The sequence below is a fragment of the Schistocerca americana genome, chromosome 9 (genome assembly GCF_021461395.2).
Source record: "Schistocerca americana isolate TAMUIC-IGC-003095 chromosome 9, iqSchAmer2.1, whole genome shotgun sequence".
Classification (NCBI taxonomy): Eukaryota; Metazoa; Arthropoda; class Insecta; order Orthoptera; family Acrididae; genus Schistocerca; species Schistocerca americana.
The window spans coordinates 101,216,573-101,240,654 of record NC_060127.1 but is presented as its reverse complement, the minus strand read 5'-3'; the positions used below and the strand labels follow the sequence as shown (position 1 = coordinate 101,240,654).

Here is a 24,082-nt window from a genome sequence, read left to right as displayed (position 1 = left end):
ATTTTTAAGCAATCATCACATGAAGCCAAAACTATTATTGGAAACAAACACCTACTGTCAGGAACTACAATGGACGCTTTCACGAACAAGCCCTAAAACAGTGCATTGCTTGTTGCAATTAGCACTTTGAGAATTAATATCACACAAAACTTTGGCAAATGTTGGAATGACGTTATGTTCTCAGCACGATAACAAAAAGAAAAGCACACAGTGCAATCTCACTCTCCTACAACAAAGTTTATTTAACTTCTGCAAGCAATAATACATTTCCTTCCTGCGAAGGTCAACAATGTGAAACTCGAGTTTCTCCCGCCGTATAAAATGTGTGAAGAACTTACAGGAATGAAGCTGAGTGAAGTCTTCAACAACTGCTGATATTTCAAAGTGTTGACATGCCTTGGACATGATCGAGTACACACCTGTGAAATATTGGTACTTGTCAAAGATAACACCTGGCTGCATTCCCGTAAGTGATTTGAACATTTTATACGTGAAAAGAAACTCAAGTTTCATATTTTTTGAACAGTTTATGCTCTCTCACGTAGTACACATGGCGCTGATGCAACTAGGGAATCACATCTTGGAACGACGTACACATTTGCTAAATCGAAATCAAGGATATGAAATAATAAAGAATGACTTTTTGAAACATATTTTAACTCTATGTTGGAGCTGATGAGCGAAGATAAATCATTTTTAGCAGTGGAACGTTGAACAACTGGTGATGTACAAAACACCTATTCAAGTGTTATTTATACAGAAATATCTGCACACCCTATCAACTTTCTGAATAGACTACCATTTTTCCTACAGGTAGGTCATAAATGTTGTGCACTTACAGTGATTGTGGGATAAATAACACTTTCTCCAGAAAAAGGTGTCAGTATGAACTACCAAAGACTATACAATGGGATTAATTTTTGTCATTTCTAGACAGACAAAATACCACAAAGGAAAATAAAATAAGGGAGTGTGGGAGGGAAGGAGGCACAAAAGATATTATAACAACAACAAATCAAAAATCCAACATAGAATATGCTGAAACTGTGTTACGGTTTCAACTTCTTGAACACGAGGAGGGCAAGATCTTTATTGATCAAAATGTGAAGTTATACAGTCATTTACAGTAATATGTCTGATATTACACATACATACAGCCACATACATATGTAAAACACTATTTTGTACAAGAAGAAATCTAAATGTACACATTCAAGATTGTAGAAAAACAAAACATTCAATTTATATGCAATGTCTTTTGTTATAGAACTTCACTGACACCGTTTTGTCTTCTTCTCTTCAATTTGGGTTTCCTTTCCTTTTTAACTAACTTCACTTATGCTCTCACACACAGTACAATGAACAACAGGAAAAACTTCACAAAAAAGTTATATCTTGTCTTCCATTTAGAGGTACAGCAACAAAAACTTAAACATTTCTCTCTCGTTCACTCTCTTCCGATCAATAGACACACAGCGATGCAACTGAGTACTGTTCTGCACAATTCTTCTTCCAGTCAAATATGGTAACTCATAATGGTATAGCAGGATGGAAAAAAATAAATAAATACAATGAGGTTTGAACACTCTACAGAGCTTTTTGAACACAATTTACATACATTTAACTTTAAAAAATAACAAGTAATAACAGTAAAACTTAATTCAGTACTCACCGTTCCATATCAATACAAATTTGAAACCTTCTTACAGTCATACACTTATATTCAGAAAAAGAAATTCTACAAAACAACAACCTGACGGCTTATATACGCAACGTCCAATCAAACAACAAAGCACCGCACCGGAGCACTAGCTATTTGCCTGGTTATAACACAGTTTAATTGCTATTTTTGCTAATACTGAATAATTTTTTATCTAATATTGTACCCCAAGCCTCACACACAAAACAAACAATTTCTTTTTCTCGCTCTAAGGAAATAATTTTACTCAAATGCTCCACCTACACGTCTTAGCTTACCGCCCTTGCAAATTATTGTGTGACAAAGACATCAGGCACACTTCAAGACATTTAAAAATTGCAGCCACAAAATGTCAGCATCTTGCCACAACATTTTGGTTGTACTAGGCAGCCAAAATATTTCAAGTTATAGGCTTCATCCGGCTGCAATCCTGAAATATCACGGAATATTCAGTATGCAGAAAAACTTCGAAAATCACATGTAAGGCACATCTGACTTTGACAATGGGCAGCACAGAGTATGTGTTAGGTGCACATCATAATCAGAAATTCCACTCACCCTATTTTGTAAGATTTGCAAAGCAGAAATTCTATACTAAACTTAGAGACCACTGAACATGCAGCAGAAAATTAGTGGTGCAGCTCTGGTGACAAAACGAATGAGATGTTGTGAAGAAAGTGGGATTTGATTTTAGTGTAATACTGTTGATGACAGTCATGGGAAAGCACTGATCAAGTATGCTTATAATGGAAAAATAATACTACATTAGATTCTATGCCATTCTGACAAGTAGCCAGAGATTCACCAACAGTGTCATAAATTCCTGCCAATATGGGTACCAGTATGACGTGTGTCAATCACTTGCTTCCTGTTTATTTTCTGACAGGAGATTGTCTGACAGATTTACCTCAGTGAAATGGAATCTACAAGAATGATTACGACAAGTGATTCACATTGTGTTTGGCTCCATTCACGAAATAAGAAAAAAACTACTTGATTTTCAAAAGTTTTGTTGTAGGATGAAACATATTCTGCTAAATGGGAAAGTTAAGGAAGAGACCCATTTTAAAAAGTGTATTAGTAACAGTTTGAAAACTAATTTGTTGAAACTTTGGTGAAGATGGATACTGGAGCTGGACATTAGTATTGTGACTTGTGGTACCAAATAAGAATTGGTGAATAAAGAACACACACGATAAACTGGATACTTAAGGGTATCATAATTCTGAACAAGTGAACTGCAAAGACAGGGAGACCTATGAAAAACCAACCCAGGAGCATACGCAAATGAAGATTCTCAAAGTGTATCGATGTGACACAATCTTCTCAGGTTGCTCGTCATGTCAATCTACACTGTGTCCATTTGACAGACCGTGAGACTTCAGCACTCACTAAAAGACTGAAAACTGGAAAGAGAGAACGTGCCTGCTAAAACATCATGGATACACTGCAGACTGATGTGAGAAACCCGAGAACATTGTATTGCACAATAGGGGCAGCACAAGGAATCTGAGTAGTGGCTATTTTATTTTGCGGAAAGGGTTAAAGAAATCATAGCCTTTTTTGTCATGGTAGTTTTGGAATGGGTTTGTATGCACAAGATTGTCAGTAAATGTGTGAGCATTACATTACATGGCTGCAAGGAGCTTTTAGGTGATGACAACTATCAAGTTGAAAATACTGCTGTTTTAGGAATTTGGAAGGAACAATGAGTACAGTGTGAAGATGAATGCCGGCCAACTGACTTTCAACAGAGGAAGCAACATGCAGCTACAAGAAATATGTAGTACAGGCTCACCACAAGCCAGTACTGAAATGATATCACCTACAAACTCAAAGGAAATGAGTACGGAAGATCAAAGAGTTCTGACATGTTCCACACCCACGAGAATCATCTCATTTTTTGGGTCTATGGTATGAAAACCGAATCTAATCTAATCTAATGTCCTATTGACAAGGAGATGACAGGGCAAACTGTGAGCTTGGAAAGGACAAGGATAAGCAAAGGAATTGCTTGTGTTCTACACAAACGAATTATCCTCAGATTAACGTTACATGATGTGAGGAAGTAAAAGAACAGCCAAATTCGGATGGCTAGACAGAGGTTTTAAACCTCAGCATAATTAGGGACATCGATGATAGTCCAATGCCTTTATCTCGGTATCATCTCACTCACCGTCTAATAACATCAAACACAGGGACAGACTTCTGAACATCTCAAAGGAAGCTCAAATAGGCAAGCTGTGAATTAATATGAGGGAGACATTTCTATTTACTGGGCCATGCTCAAAACATGCGTAGAAGTTTCGCAGCTTGAACACGGATTCCCACCTTTTGCACGCAGTGCTTGACTGGTACAAGTGCTGATAAACCCTCCTAATAGTTCTGAGTAGCAGCAGACAAAAGACTGTCAAAATAGCAAATCTAATAATTGAGCCCACGGTAGTTTCCTCTTTTCCCTCTATTACAGACTGTCACAAAATTTCAACACTCAAATATACAAGGGGTAGTCAGTTTTCATCATTGCTTCAAATAAATAAATCTACATACTTCATGTTTGTTTTTCTGCAGTGCTGGTAAACACTGAAATCTCCACAGCACAGTACTGTTACATGCTGCTAGAGGAACAAAACAAAATGGTGTAGCCTACTGATTAAGAGTAGTATTGTGCGGTAATTTCAGCAGCAGTTGAAATGTTTCAGCTGTGTCAAGTCAATCCAGATGGCTGAAGAAGTCATCAGGATTGGCCACACACAGCTACATTTATGCTGCTGCTGAAAACAAAGTACCACACAGTACTACTCATCAATAGGCTACACCATCTTGTTTTGTTCCTCTAGCTACATGCACAGTACTGTGCTGTGGGGATTTCAGTGTTTACCGGCACTGCAGAAAAACAAACATGAAGTACGTAACTTTATTATTTTAAGGCAACGATTAAAATTTTAAAACTATCCCTCGTAGAAAAACAACAACTACCTAATGCTCAACAGACAAATAGGTAGGTAGTCAATATTGTGACAATAATCTCTCTTACCTTTTATCGGTGTTCGCTTAGATGGCAATCCTTCGATAGTAGGCAAGACTTCTTCTGCCTGTTGTACCTTATGCCATGGCAAATCCACCAGTTTTCGCTCCTACATATGAAAAAATATATACATATTGTTAGACTGCAATTTGATGGAGTCGAACAGATAGATTAAAAGCAAAATCACACAAAGCACATTAAATTTAAATTTTAATAGACATACTAGCACACAACATATTTACATAAACAAATGCAAATAAATTGCGAACACTGTTACCGCTATCAAGTGAGGGTATCTGCTTTATGACCCTCCAATGCAGTTGAAACAACTAAATATTTAATCCTGGGAGCAGAAAATGCAAGTTAAGAGTAACTGCAAACAGTGATTGGGAAAACACCTTTTTTAGCTGTGGATGACCATCTCGAATCAAAATTCACTCTCAAGTTTCCTCTTTCTCTGAAAAGAATCAATGTTCCTTTAATAACAAGGTTTCATCATGCAAATAATTCCAAGGATTTTACATAATAAAAAATCTGGCAGATATGATTAAAAATTAACTACTTACAGGAAGTTGATAACAAATGATGTTCGCAACAAATAACAGAAACCGACACTGTTCCCAAAGGAGGCAGAGGTGAGAGAAACACACGTTTCTCTTTCACCACTGGTCAGCTAAATTTGAAATTGCTAAGACTATAAATCCGGGGGGTCACCTTCATTCAGCATGAATATAATCCTCAAACTGAACACATTTCCTGCTTGGAAAACATACAGAAGAATTGCAGATGTTTCAAATCTTTGTTAACTATATCAGCATACTGCTATCTGCGACAATGTATCAGGATATCAGTAATTCAGCAGTTACAAAATTCATGCTCAGCTTTTGTGCCACTAGTAATGGGCACTGAGTAAGTGTTAGAGGTATTTTTATCAATACAGCCTTATTTTGCTCCAGATTCCACAAACGTACCACCACTTCTACTACAAACAGTTTTTCAGTATAGTCCTCATCCAGACATTTTATCATATGCCACCTATTTGATAAGGCTCTGTATGACCTTTCAGTCTTACTAATCTGCTCTGCTTCTCAGCCAATTTCGTACTTCACCTACATTATCATTTTTAACTATTACTACTGATCTTATGCTTAGCAGTTACAACAAACTCGACAGCAAGTCGGGCTGTTTACACATCAACCAATATAATGTAAAGAGCCCAACCCAACAGATGACCTAATTTTAAAAAATAAAATTATTTTTATTTGTTTGTGCAATTTTTGTGAGTGACTAACGTAAGCCAACTTCAAATCTAATTTCAGGTAACACACACCACAATTTTCAGCAGAATTTTACATAACAGGCTACCACACGAGCATGAGAAAAAAAAAAATTGCTACAATACTGAGAATAATGCTGTAAAATGAGGCCTTAATGTTTTGAACTGTAATTTTTTTTTTCAGTTTAAATTAATGTTTCCAATTTGTTCCAGAGAAGGAGATGTGATGGCACCACTATCTATTGCAGTAAGCACTTGCGGTACGAGGTGCAATGGTACTAGATTTCTATGAAATTTAGTCACTGCAGTCAGGAGAGAGACAGGATGGGAACAATAAAAATAGCAAAGACAATCTTTGATTGACAGCAATCTGTTGCAATTTCATATTTGAAATCACTACCGTGTGACACGTAGCTATGCACATATAAATGAAATTTGAACTGTACAAACTCAATCTCTATTTAAATGATTTTTGTTGCATGCCACTAGTACAAGTAAGTTTGTGAGAACCTTACAGCATCAGCATATCTCAACATAGCAGATTCCCCTATCAAAAGACACAATACAGTTCCCCAGTACTTTCAAACAATAACAGTCTTCCGACCTGATGGCGCATCCTTTCCCAATTAGTCTCATATACTATGTCAAATGGGAAAGACTGGTTACGTCCATTACAAAATGTAATTTTCACTGTTTGAAACATACTTAACTCATTAATATCATTCAGGGAGATTCTCCCCCCCCCCCCCCCCCCCATGTGGGGCCATGAAACTGAAACTACATGAAGTAATGCAAGTAAGATGTATGGTAGCAAACAAAATTTACAAGTTCATTTCTACCAAAATCCATCAAGGTAAAATTTCTCTTGAGTACTTACCAATACATTGTAATAAATTTTACTTCTTTGTATTACTACTATCTTTTGTTGGTTCCATTCAAAATATGTCTGTATGAAAGAGAATGGCTGGCCAGTATGTATATTCAGATAGTAAAACTGCATGTAATGCGAACTTTCACAGTTTTCTCAAGAATATATGACAGTCATTTAATAATTAAAAAGGCAAATTGATCTGGGAGAAAAAATGATAGTAGGGTAAGTTTGGTACTTTTATGGCTTTAAGCTGGCATCACTGGGATAAGCCCTGATCAGCTGATGTATCAACACTGTTTTGTTTATAGCCTCAAAACTACATTTCAAGATGGTGAGTCTGCTTGAAACGCACACATTAGTTGAACAACAGTCTGTTATTCATTTTTTACTTGCTGAAAGCGAGAAACCAGTGAATATATACTGTAGAATGTCTAAAGTTTATGGTGAAGGTTGTATGAATCGTGCAAATTTTTACGAGTGGGTAGAGCAGTTCAAAAATGGCCGTGACTCAGTGACTGAGGAACACAGTTCTGGCTGACTAGTTGCAGTTTCAACTCCCACACTTGAAAATGAAACTGACGACATTATTCGTGTCAACTGCCGTGTGACTGTGAAAATGATAGTTGATAAGGTTCAAGTTAGTACTAGTACAGTTCATAACATTCTCTGTACAAGCTGAAGTACTGCAAAACATGTGCAAGATGGGTCCCAAAGGAGTTGACGTGGCTACACAAGGAAACAAAGTTGAGAGTTTGCACAGAGCTAAAGGAACATTATGAAAGAGAATATGGGGAATTCTTCAACAAAATTTTAATTTGTGATGAAATTTGGGTTCACTATTATAAGCCAGAATCAAAAAGACAAAGCACGGAGTGGAAGCACAACAACTCACCTGTCCAAAAAACATTCCAAACCCAAGCATCAGCACGAAAAGCCATGTTGATGGTGTTTTGGGGTGCTGAATGTCCAGTTTTTTGTGATTATTTCTAAAAGCAGCGTACAATGAACAGCCAATACTACTCAGATTTGTTTTTAAACAATGTGAAGCTAGCCAAGAGAGACATGTCTCGGATCTCAGAGGTGACGTATCCAGCAAGACAATGCATGTCCTCATATTGCTCAACTAACCCATTAAACCATCGGAAAAAAGTGTGTGTCAATTCCTAAGGGACCAAACTGCTGATGTCATTGGTCCCTACACTTACACACTGCTTAAACCAGCTTTCTCTTTTTCTTTTATTTAAACTATTTATTTACTGACAAATGGAAATGTTAGTTAACAAATACTGAACCCCTATTTTCTAATATTAATATCTTTTTATGTTTAATTACTGGTAGTATGAGAATAAATTAGTATATTCACTGTCCAGTCACATTAATGTAACCATCTGTCAAAAGCCTGAATAACCGTGTCAGTGTGATCCTGGAAGGGACCCACAGGGATGTGGAGTCTTGCCGATTCCAGTGCTGTGGCCAGCTACACTAGGTTTCTCAGCTGAGATTCCACAGTGTGGACAGCCCGATCAAAGTGGGCGACAGATTCTCGATTTGGTTTAAATCTGGGGAATTTAGTGGGCTAGGGAGTGTGGCAGTTCACCCTGGTGCTCTTCAAATCACACATGTACACTGCAAGATGCGCGATACATTTCATTGTCCTGCTGGTAGACACCATTGTGCCGAGGTAAAACGAACTGTATGCAGGTGCGGTCACAGTCCCCAAGGATAGATGCGTACTTGTGTCGGTCCACTGTTCCTTCCAGAATGATGACATCACCCAGGGAATGGCACAAAAACATGCCCCAGACCGTAATACTCGCTCCTGGTTTCAGGGTATTTGCTTTCAGTTGTTTCATGCTGTACGTGCCAACTACCATCTATCATATAAGAAGGCCACCTGTCACCACTCAGCAGTGGACATCCAGACGTGCTACTGGCATGCAAATTACAGCCATCATCACAGATGAACAGCAGTCGGCACGGGTGCACGAACTAGGTGCCCACTGTGGAGGTCCGTGCAGCAATGTTCAATGAATCGTCATTAAGGAGACACTGATGGGAGACCCTCAGTTTGTCAGGGCGGTCAGTTGCTCAACAGCTGCACGTATATTCGCCCGTACGTAGCTCCATCTATGGCTCACGATGCACCACGGCTGCCTCAGCATGTTTCGGATAGTGCCATTTTGCCGTGCACAGTATATTTTAACCGTGGCAGCATGCAAACAATTTAGAAACTTAGCAGTTTCAAAAATGCTTCCATCCTTGGCACGAAAGCCAATGATCGTGCCCTTTTGGACATCATATGAATCGCACACCCCCGTTTCAGCATTATGACAATGACTCCTCTATTTTCCGCATCACCCAACACAGATTATATAGCCGCCACTGTTAGTGCCACCACCTGCCATATGCAGCTCATTACTGCACGTTGATGCCAAACGTAAGAAATGCGGAATGCCTCATTGTTAAGTGAAAAAAATTACGTACATCAATAACACTAAAACTTTTATCCACTGTGGATATGGAACCCTGTGACTGTGAGAAATAAAGGTTCTTAGAAATAACGGCAAGAAATCCCTTTTTATTATGATTCAATTTTTATTTTACTAATCAGTTTTGAATTGTCTAATTACTCATTTTCAGATGGTATTCACTTTTTGTGACTGCATGGAGCATTGTGGGGGTCGTGTAACTGTGGCAATGTAGGAAAAAAACAAGACATGTTTTCTATCTTGCCACAGCTACACAAACCTACAATGCTATGTGCAATAATTATAGAGTGTATTATCTGAAGGTGAGTAGATGCGTGGTTCAAAACTGGTCATGGTAAAATAAAAACTGAATCATCACAGAAGGTGACTGGTTGCAGTTATTTCACAAAACTTTTATTAATAATACCGTTCAACCTCCAGAAATTAAAAAAAATAATTAATTTTCTATTCAATGTTTCATACTTTTGTACCAGATTTAAAGAAATTATTTTTATTAAAAAAATTTTAATCACTATTATTTTGTTAATAAACATGCCATTTAAATAAAAGCAAAATAAAATTACTACTAGCGAGATTCAACTCTAATCGTTACACTACACACTACCAGTGACTGTATTAATACCCTAGAAAGGTTTAGTACTTGATAGCACCCGGAAATCATCTAATCTTCAAAGGAGACTTTTTCAAGTGTTTCCGAGAAACTGCATCAAACTGAGTAAGGGGGAAAATCCTGTAAGTATCACAAAGATCTGTTCCCTTACAAAATAGCAGACTGAAGATGCAACTTCTGCTATAAAATGTGACATAAGAGTACATGGTGAGTAGTCCACACTGGCTGGTCCTATCACAAGAGATGCAGTCTATATGACTGATGATAGTGGCTCATTGGGTGCATTTTTAGAGTTGGGGCAGTATAATAATGATAGAAACACCCGCTTGGGGCTACCATGAAACATATGTATCTAAAACATATCTGCTGGGTTATAGACTACAGTAAACAACTGTGTTAACTTGAAATTTTTTAATTAGGGAACATCTTTGAACAACAGAAGAAAGCTACTCTGACCCTTTCCTCAGTGACATATGGTGAAAAATTATACACATAATTAAACACACATCTTACCAATATTTGCTGCTTGTGGTCAGGACTGTGTAAATGGTTCAGGAATTCCTTAGCAGTCCGAGGAAAGACGTCACACACACGGCACCAGTGCATCTCGGGATCATAGAAGACCAGATTGTGGCGCTGCCCAGAACCGAGATTGGAGATTGAAGCAGCAACAGTTGCAGATGTCGTCTTCTCTTCGGCAATAGGGGGTTCAGCCAAGGCCTCCGATTCGTCAGAGTCTGCTGCAGACTCCTCGGAGTCTTCTTGCTTCTGTTGAGTAGACGGGAAACGTCACAATGTAAGACCTAGAGTGGCTTTAGGTGTTACTTTTTATTCGTAGCAGCTGTTAATTTGGACTCAGTTGCATGATGTTCCTCTTACGTATACTATTGCAAAACTTTTCCCCATCTGCCCTCTCACTCTCACTGCTTCTACGTCATTTCATTTCCTTTTTTAGAGATAAGAGGAGAGAAATCGAAAACTAAGAAACAAATTAACTGTTACATGAAAATTATAATGCTTCAACGAATTCCCAGCATTTTCTTGTGGCTGGATTAAATCACTGATGATAGTTTATGCAAGGGTCCTGAATGGCACCAATTCCATTGTAGATGACTTTTTTTCCAGCAGTTATAAAAGTGGGTACAACTGGGTTACTATTCCACAGAACATTTTTCTGTTATAGAAATATCTTTGATGTTATGGACTTATTGGGCACTTTGAAATACTCATTCATATCCAACATGCAATAACCAACTTGAAGAATTTTCAAATAGAATATTATGCACATATTCACACATCAAATGAGACAATCACAAGGAGAAATGATGACGGACCATAAAATGCCCACGTGGAAACTGGATCTGACATACACTCAAAAATAAATACACGTAATACAAAGTAGTGACTCAGCTTGATAGCAAAAAATTTTGAAGCAATTCAAGGTAAAAAGAAAAAGCAGTGAATCAGGCAGACTTACAGATCTGTATAAGAAGTAGGCGCATACAACAAGATTAATTCTTTAATAGAAAAACAGAGCAGACGGTGGCAGACAGCAAATAGGTAAATAAGATCTACAGATATTTTACATTAAAGCTTCATAATACAAACAACTGCTTTTTCTGTGAACAAGGTTCTTCACCTCTCAGACATGACATACATAGACTGATGACAAAAAATGTGACATAAGCGAGGACTTCATGGAACTGAATGGGGATAGCGTGTTAGTAGTATAAATACTTACACTAGGTAACTTAATCAGAAATTAAAAAAGAAAAGGAATCCTCCAAGTTAAGACCTTTATTGGAAGACTTAACTTTGGTACAGAGTGCTGAAGATCATGTAGACACCCTGTGTCAGCAGAGATGTATGGCACAACATAAAAGATGGCAGTATGTACCACCAAAGGAAAACAAGAATAAACATTTATGATAACAATGGAAAGTCATGGAAGGAAGAAAACATAATAAAGGAAATACAACCACTCCCCTACAGCTGATGTTTGTGCACGTGATAGAAACAAGCAACAGAACACTATTTATACTAGGTACAAATAGTTTTCTGTTGCACATTTCTAGTGCCAGACATCAGTCAGCTGTTGGTGAGTGGTTGCCTTTCCTTTCTTTTATGCACAGAAATGAGATTTATTTGGATGTGAATCCTTAAGACAATAAAATTAAGGGGTATGAGCACATTTTTGAAATAAATGCTACTATGAGGAACAAATATAGACGCCAGGGTTTTTGTCTTCGTAAATAATATCAGTGTTATTTTATCCTTTAACAGAACAACATTACTTTCACTGGAGTATATCCAGACATACAATTTCAGAGCAAATACTACATGGGGAATCAACATGATTTTCTTTAGATTCCAAAAATGAAGGAACAGCGAACATACAAGTGAATACTGAAGATCCACGAAGACGAGCACTGCAGTTTGAGAAAAATCTGTAATGGACATTCACAGTAACATTCTTTCAATAGAATACACGACATATTAATAAGTAGTGACAAGTACCAACTCTCAGTTTCATCATATGAATGATCATACAGTTTGTTCACCCCTAATTTGGACAGCCAAAGATAATACTCGCAACTGTCCCACAATTTCACTAAACAACTAGTTGCAGGAAGCCTATGCAAATATTCACCACTGAATGAGGCACAATCACCTTAAAAATGGGAATGTCAAAGAGGTCTACAAGGAAAAAACAAATATTTTCCACACAACTGAGCAAAATTTTCAGCTGCTATTAGCTTATTTCAGTATAGTAATAAAATGTATATAAGATACCATACCTTATAAGTAGGCTGCACAATGTCTGCATCTCCTTTAGATAGGCAACTGAATATGGCTGCTGGTGGAATGATGCAGTGAATATGAACATTTTATGTCTCTTATTTAAAAAACTGTCCACATTCACAAAACTACTTTTTTGGTATTATATTCAGAATACATAACAATCCACTGTGGAATGATTGTTTAATTAATTTCAAAATTAATCAATAACAATTCATCATTGGAAAAAATCCGCTACAGTAATATTACAAATACAAAATTATGTGCTAAAATACAGGATATGAACAGCATTTCAAAGAAAGAAGCTGCAGATGTCCAGAAGACACAAACCTTTGATCTTTTCCTGTGCTTGCTCTTTTTACTCGTACGATCTGCTACTTCGTTTTGATCACCAATAATGCCAGTCAACATATCAATGACGTTGTTAATAGCTGTCAGTCTGTTCTGAATTTCCATCTAAAATAGTAATAAAAGCAAAATTTAATGCAACTGGATGTCAAACAATAAGAGAAACAAAATTAGCAGTACATTAAAGTCAAACATAAAGCATTGTAAAATAATACGTCCCTAACAAACACTACCATACTACTTTTAAATCCCATATGTTATGGGGTTTTTTCCTATTAATAACAGAATGATTTCCACCATCATCTTGAGCAACAGAAGAATACAACAGTTGTGCACTTTTGTCCTCAAAATGAGAAGTCGTCCAGAACCATAAATAACATTGTTTCAAGTTTTCTTGGAATAGCATTAATGAGAGAAAAGAAAACTAATTCACACGTGCCTGCAGGTGCACAAACTATGTACCCTATGTGTGTTCCAGTGTTTGAAGACAGTCTGTCTAACTTTATGTGGATATATGTTTGGCACACCCTTAAGCCCAGGCCTTTGTAAGATCTGGAATGGGGGATTATGTAATGCTGGGTCATATAACAGTTCATATTTTGTTTTTATTCACAGTGGTTTTGCTCTTTTAATTTTGGAACCTATGCCTTTTTATGTAGACGCTGCTCTGCGAGAGGCTTTCCGGTATCCCTAGGAACTGAAATAATAGTGGTTCAAATAAATGTTCTTAGTTGAATGCAGTATGATAGTACTATTATTGTGGCAAGAGAGGGTCTCCTGTTTTATGCCTTGTACCACAGATGCACTCTTATACCTGATTAAACCTCTGTTATTCAACTTTTATGGACTCACATTTTATTATGTTTTTGTCTTATGGATTTTTGTGTAGTCCTGTTTAGCTTTTTTAATGCTAACAATTTGGATAGGCATCATTATTGACGCAGATGCACCAGAACATGGGACATAGACTCCAAAAGTGGGTTTGCTTTCCTTTAAGGAAATTAAAAAGGTTACAACTGTAATGGATTTTATCTTTGATGATAACAACTCATGAACTATCTTTGCAATGAAATGGACATATTTTATACACTCAGAAAAAGACTCCACATTGATGCATTAAAATGTGCTGAACTGTTTCATAAAATGACACTGTCACATTAAAATATGAATAGGGTATTGATGTAACATTTACTTTATGCAAACCGCAGTTCACATTCACAATAAGCATGTTTTGTTACGAAAACTTCGTTGACAATACGATGTGTGTAAAAAGAAATTGTTAACTTACACCCACCAAGGACTTTGTTATTATATTATAGTATATTTACTTCCACTTCCAGGTGGACTTAATGCATAGGTGGTAGGTGAGTGTTGAGAGATGTTTAATACTTTATTTATTATCCTTCTCTTGTTTTGAACTTCCTGCAGGCACAGGGAGAATCAAGAGTATTTGCTTGTAATATTCACACTGTTTACATTCATGAGAGGTGTGTTTTTGTTGGTTACACACATAAATGCCTTAACAGTTGTGATATTTGTGCGTTTTTAATTTACTGTAGATTGGTTGTTAGAGGTACGCACCAAGCCACAGAGAAGCTATTTTATTTCTAAAAACAACTGTGTTTGGAACACCATGCAGTGAGTTTCTCGTAAACTACAAAATGTGGTGAAAATCTGCTGAAAACACTGATATCAGTCAAGTACTGTGTACTGAAACACCATTTAATGCACTCAACAGCACACAGCGCTATGCTACAATGGAAGTTCTGCACAGTTAAAGGGTTAAACAGTAGCAGGAAAGGTACATGGGTCATTCAATAATCAAACAGACAAACACATGCCTCAAGCAGGGAAATAAAACATTTAATAAGTGTTAGTTGACAACCTTGGAGTGTTAGTCATTTGCTGAATTAATATTTACATGAATGTAGTGTCTATGATCTTACAATGTCTGTTCAGAAAAGTGAACAGCATTATGGGATCAAATTTATCCTTTTGGAAAATTGTACAGCCATCAGAAATCTTCTCTTAGATGAACAAAGAGTGCAGCAGTATCTGCATGAACTGTGTGAATTTTTACATGTGGGTGGAAAAGTTTAGAAACTGCCTCAAATGTCTAACCAATGAGCAGCACTCCGTGTATTCGGTAGCAGTACCAATCTCATTGCTGCGAACTGGTACTGATGTACTTATCTGAAAAGACTGATGACTTAGAGGTGAACAAATTGCTCAAAAATGTCCAAATAATTTTGCCACAACTCATTCCATCATTCATTCAAAACAAACTGAATTACCACAAGACTTATGGAAGATGATTTCCATGAGAGCTTATCAGTCATCATAAAAAAGGAGATTTCGCATTTTCACTGAGCTGAAAAATCATTTCATGCATTTTTAACAGGATTTTAATCTGTGATGAAACCTGGTTACATCATTTTGAGCCAGAGTCCAAATGTCAATGCATGCCTTGGAAATATCCTGAATCACCTGTCTAAGAAATTCAGGACAACCATCAGCTGGTAAGGGCATTTTAACTATCTTCTTGAATGCCCATGGTCTGGTTTTCTGGAGGACCAATGTACCGTCAACAGCCTTTACTACTCGGGCATGATGAGAACAAAGCAAGCTCATAATGAAGCGGAAATATCAGGGATTGCTGAGCAAACGTGTGATTCTTGTTTTAAAACAGATTCTTGTTTTAAAACAATGCTCAGCCTCATATGGCACAAGTGAAGCTGTAAACTATTGACAAAATGGGTTGGGAGCTTCTGCTTGTATGTCAACCTCCTTACAGCCCTAATCGTACCCCTTTAGATTTTTATCTGTTTCGTGCAATGGAAGGAGCTTTATGTGGCATCGAGTTTGACGGCAATGAAAACATAAAGAAAAAAGAACAAAATGGCTTCGACATCAAGGTAAACAATTCTTTACTGTGTGGATAAAGACAGTTCGTAAGATGATGGGACAATCACATAGAAGTTGGTGGAAATTATGTGGTAAAACAAACAAAAATTGTAGTAATTTAATAGATGATTTTTGCTGTATAGCAATTTGTCTGTTTAATTACTGAATGGCCCTCAAAGGTAAGACTCAACATGAATCATGACACAACATACATTCCACTGCACTTATACAGGAACAACACAAATATGTAGCTGTGCAATTTCTCCAGACTATCTGTACTTCCAGTACATTTGTCTAGAAAGGCTTCTGTGAAGTTTAGAATTATGACACGAATATTGGCAGATTTAATGAAGTGAGTCAAGTTCCAGTGGCTCAATCTTCGCTGCCTGCAAAAGGCACAGAACCAGGTTTGAGCCCTGGTACAGCACAAACTGCCAGGTTTGAGCCTGGTCCAACACAGAGGTTCAGGGATTACTACAAAAACTGCTTATAGCAGACATGCATATAATAAGGGGAAAGATGTACCGTATCTCCTGATGCAGAGGTTAAAACCTTCAGTTTATTAGGGTTTACTACAGAAATATTACAGTAATCTCTTTTGGTTTCATGCTTCTCCTAAAGAAAAATTTCGAAATTACAATGTTAAATGGCAAAGTCGAAGGAAGGAAACTCAGTTTTCCATTGACAGTGAGATTTTTCAAGATGACGTACATGCATAGTTGGATAAATAAGGAGATGGAAATCCTCCACGATCTTATTTGATGAACAATGCAGCAATCTCAAGACATAATTTCAGGAAATTTTGTAAACCCCAAATAGGAATGCCCAGGCAGCAATTTGAACCCCTATATTCCCCATTACAGCAGCAAACTGAAGCACGCACTGGGAAATATTATTTGATTAAAATATTTTTGAAGTCTGCTTCCACAAAATTTCCATGTATCGAACCAGGCAAACTAAGGCAGAATCGCTACTATTAAGACAATAGTAACAACTGTGTACTGTTCTGTGCCATTTTTTCCCCAGTGAAAAGACAAAGTGGATGATCTATGAAGTAGGAAGCTAAAGATAGAAATAGCGTTGTCTCGATTATCATCTAGAGCAAATTTTGTTTACATTCACTAACAACATATTTTACATACAAACACCACCAAAAATGTAATGAAATAATAGAAGCAGTGGTACTTACATTTTTCTTAGACTTTCATCTTCACAGCCTATAGATGTTTTCTGATGAAGAGACATAATCTGTTACACAAGATGTCGTGCAGCTTCCAGTTACAGTTAAGCGCATTTGTGAAAAACACTGCAAGTGTTTTCCTTTTAACCACCACACCAAGGAATCTACTGCAGCGAAGCAGCAATTCCCAAATTTTCTTGCATACCAAACACAAAAAGCTTTGTTTGCGACAATGTGTACAGAACAATTTCCGAGATACCATACGTTCATCAGGCCCTTACATTTCAAGAAAACATACACTCATGTTTTACAAGATTCTTCCTTAAGATGGGTTATGTATATATGTTTGAGCACAATGAAGAACATTAACAGATCCAATTGTGATGCTCTAACTGTACAGAGGGAGTAAGAACATCAACTGAAAACACTACTAGTAAAAAGTGAAAAGCTTCATATCCAAACTATAACTCGAGATGACTGAAATGCACGCGACTCTTCTCACAATGACGCGACTCTTCCCACAATGGGTGTCAATGGTTCATACTACGCTATTTTTGAGAAAACCCTGCACTTATTCACAAATCTTGAGAACTATATTTGCACAAGATAATACACATTAAAGGTGCCTCCTACAAGTTCAGACAACTGTGTTGAACTACTGTTTGTGACAGATATTCCTTTTGCATTCTGGGCTGTTTCCGTATAAGACGACATTGATGATCCACTAACAAAAGCTTTCTACCGACCCAACTACAAATGAAGAAAAAGAACAAATCACCACACGTTGAAACAACTCACCTTTATCATTTGCAAACCTTCACTTTCATTCATCAATAAAATGTTTTGCTTTATCTAGTTCCATGCAAAACATTGTAATTTTGATTACTGGATAGTAGTTGTAGCTTGTTCTTCTAGATCCTCAACTGTCTACAAAGGATTTTCTAATTTCTTTGGAACGTATACAAGCAAGGAAAAGTAAAACTCCTTCTACAAAATTAATTTCTTTAATTTGACTTTGTTCCAAAAGTGATTTTTGGAATTATTATTCTTTCAGTCAGGGAAAATTGAGTTTGCAATACACATAATATTGCAAATTCCAATAGTTTACTAGTAAGAGCCATTTCGCAAGTAGCACATGATTTTTTAAAAATCTTATTTATACACTCAGATGTGTTTTGTCTCTGAAACAAGGCATATGTGAGTGAGCAAAATGAGAAATTTCAAACAGATACTTTCAATAAGCTTTTTACTTATGGAACCTCTGCACAACTTTCAAATAACAAATTAGGCATTTTACTGTTAGACATTTTACTGACACTCACAGTACATGCTCGGGTGTACAAACAAAATAAAAAATTTCATGTGCAAAGAGGCATTTACTTGCAAACTATTGCTATTTATATATAGCTGCTGTGAAAAATGACCACCACACTTAACTTTTTGACTTAGTTACATTGTGTTTTTAAACTTTCCTCTTGTGAGTACACTGTCTACAGTGTCTAAGCAAGTTGACAATCCATTTTTCTGCACAGAATTTCAAATTTCAGCAACTTACACAGACATCATCTTGTGCAGTAACTAACGGCTTTTTTAAAAAGAGGGCCGGTGGCTAGATAGTAAACATTCCAACCAGTGTAACAGAGTGGGAAAAAGGAAACATCTGCTGAAGAAATATTGTGCAGAAAAAAACGCAATTGTTAAATACATTTTAAAAATATTACTTCTGAGTAAGATATTCTCCGAACAGACTCGTTTTAGACTGAAACAGTGTTCTGTTATACTTTTGCTTCCACATGCTGTATGTTGGTTACAAGAAAAAGCCTGAAGACAACATAATAGTAATTAGAAACAAAATAAAGAACTCACTGAAAGCATTTCCTTCAGTGTAGAAAGGACCTATAGTAATTTGCTAAAACAACTTTTATTGCAGGAGTACTGCTGATGAAGCTTTCCATCTGGTTGGACAACATTTTAAAAGCAATACGGCACATTTCTGTCAGTTAAAAAATAAATATTTGCCCATATATTTCTCAACAAGCCTGAACTGTTCACAACAGCCAGCTGCTTTGAGTTTTATTGGCCACTACTTATGCGTATAATTAGATTTCTAGCACATCAAAACTGGAAGAAAAAAATGGGAGGCTTCTCTAAGTCCAACAACCCGAATTATGGAAACCGTTAACATTGAAAAAGCAGTTTCAGAACTTTGGGGTTTGTGACTTATCTGTTTTGGATCCAAACAGAAACAGCAAATTTGTTGTATTAATACGTACATATTTGACATAAGCTGCTGTTTTTATGGTAGCTCAGTTTATTTGACTAGTTTCAGCTTTTGCCCATCATCAGTAGTATCTATATTATGTGAGACAAATATTTCTTAAAATACTACATACTATGAATAAAGTAATTTATGTGTCTGTGGTTTCCTGTATTATTGTAATATGACTTGCCTTATACATTTGCCAACAGAACAAATAAATGTGTTTTATGCTACAGAATACAAGTGTAATTTTTGACACAAAGTTTTTGTTTTTTAGACAACTCAGTTTGTTTAAAATAATGTCAGGTTGTTTCATTACTACATGAAAATTCTATCTCCTCCAAAATATTTAGCAAGCTAAACAATCCAAAAACAAAAAGTTAATTCTCAATTTCATCAGCATTCTTTAGCACACAACACATTCCTTTGTCCTCCTAGCAGAGATAATACAAATTAGAAATAACATTATATTATAATCTATGGTATATAACAATAATAATCTTTGCATGTACAGCAATTGCCACTGATAACTACATGTACTCTCAAAAAATTCTTACACTTAATTCAAATACTTGTGTATATACACTCCTGGAAATTGAAATAAGAACACCGTGAATTCATTGTCCCAGGAAGGGGAAACTTTATTGACACATTCCTGGGGTCAGATACATCACATGATCACACTGACAGAACCACAGGCACATAGACACAGGCAACAGAGCATGCACAATGTCGGCACTAGTACAGTGTATATCCACCTTTCGCAGCAAAGCAGGCTGCTATTCTCCCATGGAGACGATCGTAGAGATGCTGGATGTAGTCCTGTGGAACGGCTTGCCATGCCATTTCCACCTGGCGCCTCAGTTGGACCAGCGTTCGTGCTGGACGTGCAGACCGTGTGAGACGACGCTTCATCCAGTCCCAAACATGCTCAATGGGGGACAGATCCGGAGATCTTGCTGGCCAGGGTAGTTGACTTACACCTTCTAGAGCACGTTGGGTGGCACGGGATACATGCGGACGTGCATTGTCCTGTTGGAACAGCAAGTTCCCTTGCCGGTCTAGGAATGGTAGAACGATGGGTTCGATGACGGTTTGGATGTACCGTGCACTATTCAGTGTCCCCTCGATGATCACCAGTGGTGTACGGCCAGTGTAGGAGATCGCTCCCCACACCATGATGCCGGGTGTTGGCCCTGTGTGCCTCGGTCGTATGCAGTCCTGATTGTGGCGCTCACCTGCACGGCGCCAAACACGCATACGACGATCATTGGCACCAAGGCAGAAGCGACTCTCATCGCTGAAGACGACACGTCTCCATTCGTCCCTCCATTCACGCCTGTCGCGACACCACTGGAGGCGGGCTGCACGATGTTGGGGCGTGAGCGGAAGACGGCCTAACAGTGTGCGGAACCATAGCACAGCTTCATGGAGACGGTTGCGAATGGTCCTCGCCGATACCCCAGGAGCAACAGTGTCCCTAATTTGCTGGGAAGTGGCGGTGCGGTCCCCTATGGCACTGCGTAGGATCCTATGGTCTTGGCGTGCATCCGTGCGTCGCTGCGGTCCGGTCCCAGGTCGACGGGCACGTGCACCTTCCGCCGACCACTGGCGACAACATCGATGTACTGTGGAGACCTCACGCCCCACGTGTTGAGCAATTCGGCGGTACGTCCACCCGGCCTCCCGCATGCCCACTATACGCCCTCGCTCAAAGTCCGTCAACTGCACATACGGTTCACGTCCACGCTATCGCGGCATGCTACCAGTGTTAAAGACTGCGATGGAGCTCCGTATGCCACGGCAAACTGGCCGACACTGACGGCGGCGGTGCACAAATGCTGCGCAGCTAGCGCCATTCGGCGGCCAACACCGCGGTTCCTGGTGTGTCCGCTGTGCCGTGCGTGTGATCATTGCTTGTACAGCCCTCTCGCAGTGTCCGGAGCAAGTATGGTGGGTCTGACACACCGGTGTCAATGTGTTCTTTTTTCCATTTCCAGGAGTGTATAAACATACAATCACATTATATATTTCAAAACATCCTCTTTGCCTATGCTAAAAAGCAGTACACAAAAGGGAAAATAGAATAATCATTTAAGAAACATACTAATAAAACACTATAAATAACATACTATAAGGAATATTTCAAATGATGGAAAATCCTGGATGGATAATGACAGTATTATGAAAAGGATGGTTGCTGCTCACCATATAGCAGAGATGCTGCGTCGCAAATATGCACAACAAAAACACCGCCAAACAAGTAAACTTTCGGCCAAGAAGGTCTTCATCGGAATACGTACACGAGTGTGTGTGTGTGTGTGTGTGTGTGTGTGTGTGTGTGTGTGTGTGTGTGTGCGCGCGCGCATATATGTTGTCTAATTCTGATGAAGGCCTTTTTTTGGCCGAAAGTTTATTTGTTTGACAGTCTTTTTGTTATGGCTGTCTGTGACTCAGCATCTCTGCTATATGGTGAGTAGCAACTATCATTTCCATAATATTATAAGAAATATTTATCGTTTGTCATAGAATTACTGCTCATGAAAGGTGAGCGTACAAAACTAGTGTGATAAAATAAGACTACCACCAAAAAGCAGCTTTCTTCAAACACACAATTATTAATATGACAAACCTGCTAGTTCTTCAAGCTGAAGAGCACCAAATGTACAAGACAAATGGAAATGTTTACGAGTATGGCTCCACATAGAGTAAGAAAAGACCACAAAACTATAGATTTTAAGTTCAATCCAGTCAGTCACAGGACCCTTTTTTTTTCTGTCTGTAATTGTTTGATTCGTCTCTGGCCATGCATCGTTAATATCAAAAAATGAAAAGTTGTGCTGTAGTTCATGAAACATCTTAAATTGTAGGTCCCCCTAAAATTGGCTGATTATGTCAGTTCCCAGCCCAGAGGAGAGAAACTACTGTGGTGTCCAAACCAACTTCAAACCTTCACGCTGAGGGAAATTTTAGGATAACAAGAATAGAATGTCAGTGTGGGACTAATGGGTTGGAAAGAGATATTAATTCAGCACCCAGCCATTTTACTGCTTTATAAATGTGGTCAAGCAGTAATGCCCCAATTACAAATTGTAATAACAGAGTATGAGAGCAGTTAATAAACATGCTGTACCATTTATCTTTACCGCCCCAAATAAATTTCTGCCCAGAAGCAAAATGAAAAATGTATTGAACATATGGTGTTTAGCTACCAGGGACATTAATTGTCAGTAAGATGTGAATAGCAGTACGTCTTTCCTACATGGCAACCTGTACATTTTATTCACTTCCTCTCCTTGAGACCTATGTAACATTCATGTAAACATGAAATTATTGGAAAATTAACACAAAACTGACTTTGACTCTTCTATATTAGCACTCAGTGCAGTGGAAACCAGGGTAATGTAATTCGCCCATCAATTAGAGCTGACAGTAAACAAATGGAAAAACGAGGAAAATGTTACTGGTAATTTCGTCAGTCTTCTACCTTCTCTTTGCAGGTGTACATTTGACTCCCATAAACCTTAGACTGAGGAAGGCTGACTCAATGAGCAATTTGCATTTTCCTTGCATTTCCATTTCTTTACTGTCAACTCTAGCAAGTGAATGAGTTACTTTAACTACACTTGTGTTTGTACAGGACAGTGAAAGCCAACTTTATGTCAAATTTCTAGTAACATCAAGTGTATGTGAGTTGCACACTGTGATATGGTTTTCAACAGCTCTTGAGGCAAGGAGGTGGAATATGGAATAAATAATATAGCACGTTGTTTAAAAAAGACATACTACTGTACAAATGTTCATAATGAAAAAAGTTACAATAAAGGAAATAATGATAGTTAATGTCATATGGGAACTAAACAACAACTGAGTGTGCATGCATGCTCTCTCTGAGTATTTAGGAGAAACCGTAGCCGTAGCTGTAGCCCTTTGTGTGTGTGTGTGTGTGTGTGTGTGTGTGTGTGTGTGTGTGTGTGTGTGGGCGCGCGCGTGCGAGTGCATGTGTTTTCTCTGTATCTGACAAATATAAACACCACACACACACACACACACACACACACACACACACACACACACACACACACAAAGTTAATACCTGTATATCAATGACTAGTGGAGTTGGGAGACTGTACTGGTCTTTGTTTATGAGCTCCTGGTCCCTATTCATCAGGGTGAAAATAGATGAATATTTTTAACCCTTTTGCTGCTACAGCCATGTACTCTGCATTCCGTGCTGAGACAGCTTTTGTTATGGCTGTACTGCTTGCAAATCTGGTGCTTATGCTGAGAGACCCTGTTCCAGCTGAGATGAAACACTTATCACCCAATTTTCGAAAACTATTATCGAAAAAAATTTTATTTTCTCGCATTTTACAGTCTGATATCTTCATTTGATAAAGAACTGAATTCCTTTTTGCTATCCATCATACTTACTGTTGTGCATCAAATTAGGTAAAATATTGCAGGAAATTTTAAAGAGTTTGCAGAAGTAACAATGCCTTGTGTAGCTTTGCATATGGTTGACTTTAGCCCATACACAGCAGTAAATGGAATGTTTGTAGGATACCAAAATTTTATTTAAAATTGAGAGCAGAACGATATCTCATTTCAGCCTTAA

General features: G+C 37.9%; 1 protein-coding gene across 5 annotated transcripts in view; it reads right to left on the bottom strand.

Annotated features, from left to right (window-relative positions):
- LOC124551376 (zinc finger matrin-type protein CG9776-like) overlaps window positions 1-24,082 on the bottom strand; it is a 265,653-nt gene that overhangs the window by 105,657 nt on the left and 135,914 nt on the right. For all 5 annotated transcript variants that reach the window (XM_047126421.1, XM_047126425.1, XM_047126422.1 and 2 more), the window contains 3 exons: window positions 13,103-13,228; window positions 10,487-10,741; window positions 4,737-4,836 (listed from right to left, as the gene is read on the bottom strand). In XM_047126421.1, coding sequence (XP_046982377.1) covers window positions 4,737-4,836; window positions 10,487-10,741; window positions 13,103-13,228 — 481 coding nt within the window. The remainder of the gene's footprint in view (window positions 1-4,736; window positions 4,837-10,486; window positions 10,742-13,102; window positions 13,229-24,082) is intronic.